General features: G+C 37.8%; 1 protein-coding gene across 1 annotated transcript in view; it reads right to left on the bottom strand.

Moving 5' to 3' along the window:
• Positions 1-7,245, bottom strand: part of Mrpl47 (mitochondrial ribosomal protein L47) — a 15,738-nt gene that overhangs the window by 5,208 nt on the left and 3,285 nt on the right. The window contains exons 2-5 of the mRNA XM_023707551.1: positions 7,184-7,240; positions 6,439-6,499; positions 4,286-4,382; positions 1-93 (exon numbers count right to left, since the gene is read on the bottom strand). The exon at positions 1-93 is cut by the window's left edge and continues 16 nt beyond it. Of these exons, the coding sequence (XP_023563319.1) occupies positions 1-93; positions 4,286-4,382; positions 6,439-6,499; positions 7,184-7,240 (308 nt within the window). The remainder of the gene's footprint in view (positions 94-4,285; positions 4,383-6,438; positions 6,500-7,183; positions 7,241-7,245) is intronic.

Below are 7,245 nucleotides of genomic sequence, written 5' to 3'. Positions count from 1 at the left end.
AGGTCGAGCTTTTTCTTGACCAGTCTGGAGAAGCCTTAAAGCATCTTCTCTTTCCTGGACAACTTTATCTAATGCATTCATGGACTCAACTACCTGAGAAAAGAGCAGAAAGATTCAATTCCAGCAAAACCCTATAACAATGCCAAAGAAAAAGAAAGCATAAAGCTTATGTTGCAGAAGATCTTTGATCAATATGCTTATCAAGAGCTTCCTAAAAACCTTTTTGGGCCCAGGCATGTGTTCACTGGCATCCCCAATACCACTTTCTATAACACTTTAGCTTCATTTAAATGAAAATCTACCTGGCTTGGATTTACACATATTACTTTTGCTTAGATTAAACACCTCCATAAATTCCTTTTGGAGGCTCAATTCAGCACATGCTATTTTGAAATTCACCTAATAAGTGATACTAGTTTGTTACACTAAAAATATGTTTTGGCCTCAACTAATCACCACTTTGTTCACATTCTCACTCAGAAATTGTGCCTTGCTTGGCAGTTCTTGCTACAGGGAACAGATTATTAGTCCATCCCAATTTTAGAGTAATCTCAAAGATCCACCAAGTTCTAAGGTAATACCACTACATTTATTTTTATCTTTCTTTGAAGATTCTATGGTATGTAATGTATGCAATATGCTGGAAGAGCATATTTGCATAGAAATATTCATGTTGGAGATTATGTCAGATGAGATAAATTTGTGTCACAAAATACTGAGAGCCATATTTTGATGGGTTTGTGTTTTATCTTTATCACAGACATCAAATTCCTCATGTAAGTACACGTTTCTCACAAACATCCGTGAAAAAGGCAGATTATCATAACCTGTCCCCTGCAGGTAGCTGGCATGAGACCTGGCAGAGACGTGAAAGCCACAAATTCAGACCACTTTAGCTGAGGCTCAACACCGTTGCTGTTCCTAAATTTCACTCAAAGCCTTACAGTAGCTGATTCACATCTTTCAACTATGTAAGTTTCTACAATATCCTTGAGAAATAAAAGATGGGAAGACAAACCTTTTGTTTTTTAAGTGAGAGCCTCACTGTGTAGTTCAGGCTGGCCTTCAACTCACTACATAGCTGTTTTCCAACTTGTGGCAATCATCCTGCCTCAGGCTTCTGAGTACTGAGATTACAGGCATGTGCCATCATGCCTGGCTGATAAATCCTATCTTAAAGACAGAAAACCTAAGAGTAAAGACAGCACACTGATAAGGGCCTAACACAAGGTGTAATCATCAGGATGCTTTAGTAAATCAGCTTGCTGACTGTATTAAAGCTTGCTCAAGTGAGAGTGAGGCATGAGGCTCCTGCATGATGCTTAGTGAGGTAGAAAGGAAATGGCTTCCAAGTCAACAGAGTTAATATTCAAATGCTGATGCCACCAGATGCAAAAGAAAATCAGAAATACACATTAGCCTTCACATCTGAATTCTAGAACATTTTCAATTTTGATGGCCTACTAAAACATATGCTTAAATCAGGGAGAGGACATAATCTATTATTGAAAGTCAGTAACAGCATGAGTTTCATGAAGAATCCTTTCTTGTCAATGTACTTTAAAGTCTTCAAAACCTAAATTTCCTTAATAGCAGAGTTAGCAAATGAACCTGAAAATAACTCAATTACTTTATAAATGCCATGCTGCAATGTGGACACCTAGCACACAGGTATGATCTCTATGTCATCCTTCACTGAAAATCATCAGGTTCCTATGTAAGGTGGCCGACCTGAGGGCTGGGACAAGAAGTTCCAAATAAGCCTACAACATCTGGATGAACCTCACCAAAGAGCAATGAGGACAAAAGCGTGAAGAGATTTACACAGCCAGGTCTGGAATGATAGTATTAACAGATCATAACTCATTGAATAAAGTAGAAATCCTTGAGACCACACTGCCAGGAAACAATGATAAAGAAACAGGGACATAAGAAAGCCTTTCCTTACAGAAGAAAGCTAACTCATGAATGCCAGGATTTGATAATCATTATTTAACAGACATTCTAACAATTCAGGCAAGACTCATCAATGGATGCTAAAACCAGTGAGTGAATGTGGAGTTACAGGACATTTACAGGATCTCAAAGTAGTTCCTAATATGGAGGGTTTTATTTAGCTATAAAGAAAAAAATAGTAACTACATGGTGGAAAAACCTGACAGATACTACTTCTCCAGGGTATGGATGCTACCATCAGTAACAGAACAAATTCACACCCTATACCTCCAGATCTGATGCACCGTGAAAATTACAGCTTCTATGCTATTCCTGTCGATCTTACACAAATACCAGAAAAATCCAAACTGAGGGATTGGCCTACTCAAAAATGTCAGTGTTAAATAACACAACTAGCTGGGTGGTGGCACGTGCCTGAAATGCTGGCATTTGAATCACAAGTTCAAGGAGAGCCTGTGCTACACAGTGAATTCAAGGCCAGCCCTACATAGAGAGATCCTGGCTTGGGAAAAAAAAAAAAACCCAAACCAACAAACCCCAAACTCTAAACCCTGTAAAACAACAAAAAGCTGAGTCTCCAGATTAACGGAGACTAAAGAGACACAAAAATCAAGAATGCATGATCTTGGATTTTCTTCTGCTGTAAGCAACATTGCTGGAATACTTTTGAAATCTGAGTAAGATCTATATAGAGCATATTACTATATTAATGTTAATTTCCTGCTTTAACAATTCTTTGTACTATTCTAACTTTTGTAAGTCTATTACATCAAAATAAAGCTTACAGTCCTAAAATGTATACAGTCAACTTTCACTATGCCAGAATAACTTTCTTAGAAATTATAGCAAATACTTGAGGTTTTACTGCATGCTTTCTTTCACTTTTTCCACACATGCTAGTCTTTCTGTCTTACAGGCAGTATGGCAACAGTGGTTATGGCTGCTGCAGGGAAGGACACTAAAGTAACTGAGGTCAGGCAGCAGGACTAACGCCGTTACAGAGATAATTCTGTTCTCTCATTGAGTCCTAACAATTTAAAAGTGCTCACTTGCAAAGCAATCTAGAAAAAACTTAGAAGTCTAAATAAAAACAAAATTTTTCTTCTATAAAATAATGCTTTAGGACCAGCTAAATAGCTCAGCTGATTAAAGCGCCTGCAAGCAGGCACAGGGGCCGGAGGTTCGATTCCCTAGCCTGCTGTGCAAGCCCTACCCCAGGGGCGCACTGAGATGGCAATTGAAACTGGGTGTGGTGGCATGTGCCTGTAATCCCAGCTCTTGGGAGGCTATAAATAGATGGATCACTACAAGTCCGATCTAGTAGTGAGACCCTGAACCCCCTGTAGACCCTTTCCTAAAATACATTAAAAAAAAAAAAGTTTTAAACATGGTAAAAATAAAGGCAGATGTACATATATAGAAATCCAGGAAATAGTTGAAAAATGTCAGTTCAAAAAAAAAAAATACACATTATATAAACAAATTTGTGTAAATAAAAATAAACAGACAAGTACAGAAAAAATCTGAAGAATGAGAAACATAAGAGTGATTATCTTTGAGAATGGGAATAGGAACACAGGGGATTCTTTTATAATCATGAAGAAAACCCAATTTAAATAATAACTGACCTTTTCACAACCATTTGACTATACTTAACACTAATGAACTATATACTAAAAAAGTTAACATGGTAAAATTTCTGTTTTTTTTTTTTTTAAACCAGAGGTTTAAAAGATACATTAAAAACTGATCTACTTGTTAAGGAGGTGGCCAACCAGGGCTAGAAATGTACACTGGTTATTTCATATTGTTCTACATGCAGGCCCCTGGGATTGAACCCAGGGACCTGCATGTATTAAGCACAAGAACTACCTGTAAACTGTGCTTCAGAACATGGTTTGCTTGTTTCTTACAACACTGAACAGAGATCTACTAGCAATTCTACTCCTAGGTATTTACTTAAGAGAAACAAAAATCCACATGCACCCACTGCTGAGGGCTGCAGGTAGGAATGAGGAGTAACGACACTAGAATGAGAATTCTTTTGGGGTGGACAGAGCTATTCTAAAGTAAGATAGTTTTGACCATTACATAGCTGCAATCTGGGCCGGGGAGATAGCTCAGCAAGCGCAAGGTCTGGAGTTCAATCCTTGGTACTGCAAAAATAATAAAATAATAAATAAAACTAAGAAACATAGCTGCAAGCTTACTAAGAATCAAATGGAAATATAAAATCATGAATCTATTTGACAGGAAATAAAGAAGCACATGTATGGATTCCTTTTAGCTTATTCCCTGCCCAAGAGATGGTAGCCTCCCACAGCCTTACCTTTTCTAACCGTTCTGGACTTGGCATTGGTAATACTTGCCGCTTGGCCTCCTGTTCTAGAGTTAGAAGCATGTTTCTTTCTTTTAGTAAGACGTACCTGTATCAGAGAACACAAAGTCTACGATGTTGTTCTGTGGTTAAGTTAAAAAAGTTGTTTTCTTACATCAAAATTAACCTATACTTGAAAGCCCATTAGAAATCTTTATATACAGATTACCATTGTAAGAGGAACCCTTTATCTTTGCTTCTTCACTTGTTCAACAACTTTCTTTGTACCACGTATTTTACCAAGTGCTAGGTGAGTTACAAAAAACATTGAACATAATCCCTATGGTCCAAATGAAGAGAGAAGGAAAACAAAAGATACAAAACCTTTATTGAATATGTGTGATATGCCAATGTGCTAAGCATTGTATACCCACAATCTCATTTAAGTCTCACAACATCCCTTTGAGGTTAGCGCTATTTCCCCTTCCTAAATGAAGTACAGCTGGGAAAAGCAAGCTATTCTGGATCACACACCTAACTTGGAATTCAAATCTCAGGTTTCCAGTACGTAAAACCTGTTCTATTTTTACTCTCCAGTGCTGGTTCTAAAACTACAATGATGTGGCCTATTGGGCGAGAGAAACAAGTACCAGAACAATTAAGCAGGAGAAATACCACACCTATTCTTAGTTTAGCTGGCCATGGAAAGATTCAGAGATGGGACTTGGTGGGACGGAAGAGAGAGCAAAGCAACCATAATCAAAAAAACTAAAGCAGCAGCAGAGCTGCTGTAGTTGGGTTTTGTGAATGTATTGGTTTACAATTAAGATTCCAAGAACAGAAAGGAAATAAATGTGGAGGGCACTGAAAATAAGACAAAGGAACAGGGTACTTTATACTATGAAAAAAGCCACTCTCAGGAGGAGTGGCAGATCGTTTGGTTTTCATCACAGTAAATGTTAAAATAAACCCAGCTCCCTTTCCTGGCAATGCACAAAACAGTCCTTTGATGCAACCTATTTTTCTACAACAAAACTAGAAGAGACATTAGAAGGACCAGTTAATTGTTGTTATGCAAGAATACAGGGTCAGTGTTACTAGACCACAGCCTGAATGCTCCAGAGAAACCAGTCTTTATTTCTTGGGCAAAATATATAATTTTCAGAAGAGGTATGGTTTAAACAAAATATCTTTAGGCTAACTACAGTCAATTAAGAATGCAACTTTGTCTTAAATCCTCTTAACTTTCTCCAATTCATGAGAAGAATCTGCCAGAAAGTCTACCTAAATGCCCCATGAGATGCACCCTCCAACACAAACCCTCAAACTAAAATGCTAAAGACCCTAGACCATGAAAAAGGCAACAAAAGGGAAGAAAATCTACATGTGACTATTTACTTTCTTATTTAGCTAGTTTACCAAAATTGCAAGGATGAAAGTGTTACCATGACTAGTAGCACTTACAAAAAAATTTCCAAACTCCCAACTACAAAACTCCCAACTATGTAAGAACTGTATTTGTCAGGGCTGGTGAGATAGCTCAGTGGACTAAGCACCTACTTAGGCGAGCGCAGGGACTGGGGTCCGAGCTCCAGCACCACACGCTGCACCAGCCCAACACCCCCAGGCAGAATCTGCAATTGAGACTGGGTATGGTGACACATGCCTGAAATCCCAGCACTTGGGAGGCTGAAAATAGGAAGATCACTATGAGTCTGAGCTGCATAGTGAGACCCTGTACCAAATACATAATAATAAAAAAAAGGAAAAAAGAAAAAGAACTGTATTTGTCTTAATGTACTTTAAACTGTCATATTTCTGAAATCTCTGAAGACCTTATAGATCTTACATGCTAGTAAGACCAAACCTTTTTGAGATGAACTGCCCAAACTGCAACTCCAAACCCACTTATTCATTCCAAAGTGCCAAAATTACCCGTGTGCCCTGCTGTCCGATGCTCAGCACTGGAGTGATGCTAGGGGAACCTAGCTCATGTGCCAACAGGGTTCTACATGCCCAAAGGGGCACGTGTGCCATGGGTTTGCTACCCTGATATATATCAGCTATACTATGACAAGACAGAATACTCAGTTTTTTTCCATCAGAAAAATAACATTTCCTTCATTATTATATTGTAACTGTTCCAAACACCTAGTTATACTCACCAAAGTTTATGTAAATCTTCATTACTTTTGTTCCTTAATTGCTGACAGGTCCACGCAGCTCCTATTAAAATAAATTCATACCATGAAATAATATTTCTAGTTATGTGCCCTTGGCAAATTACTGACCTCTCTAAATCTATTATCTTACATGTAAAATACATAATTGTACTATTACATATTAGAATTCAAAGGGGCTGGGGAGATGGCTCAGTGGAATAAGGGCTTCCTTGGCAAGCGCAAAGGCCTGAGTTCAAGCCCCAATTCCACCAAAAAAAAAAAAAAGAATTCAACTAAATAATATGAAAAAATTAGTAACATGACAGCATTAACACTGAATGTATTTTCATAACCTAATTACAAGTATTTTGTTATTACAAATTAATTTTCCATTACCACTTAAATTGATTGTTTGTTGGGTTTTTTTTGCGGAACTGGGGATTGAACTCAGGCCCTTGCACTTGCCAGGGAAGCGCTTATTCTACTGAGCCATCTCCCCAGCCCACCATTTAAATTGAGAATCTAACATAAGCTCTAAATCTCACTCTAGTTAATACTTTAAATTTATTGTCTTTACAAGTTTTGCCAACATGCGAAGGGACAATTAGCTCTGTTATTATGATTTTTAACGACCTAGTAGATGGTCTTAAAGGAAATAAGGAAAACAACTAATTACTAAAATGAACAAAAAATGAGAATAGTGGAGGGTTCAATAAACATTTAATATTGACCAACACAAATAGCTCACCGGATTTCACTTTTTCTTGCCCCCAATTCTTTGGGTCATCAAAAAATTCTTCCAGTCCTCTT

This window comes from Octodon degus, unplaced genomic scaffold (assembly GCF_000260255.1).
Source record: "Octodon degus isolate 3935 unplaced genomic scaffold, OctDeg1.0 scaffold00298, whole genome shotgun sequence".
Classification (NCBI taxonomy): Eukaryota; Metazoa; Chordata; class Mammalia; order Rodentia; family Octodontidae; genus Octodon; species Octodon degus.
The sequence above is the reverse complement of the archived record's forward strand: the minus strand, read 5'-3'. Positions and strand labels throughout refer to the sequence as shown.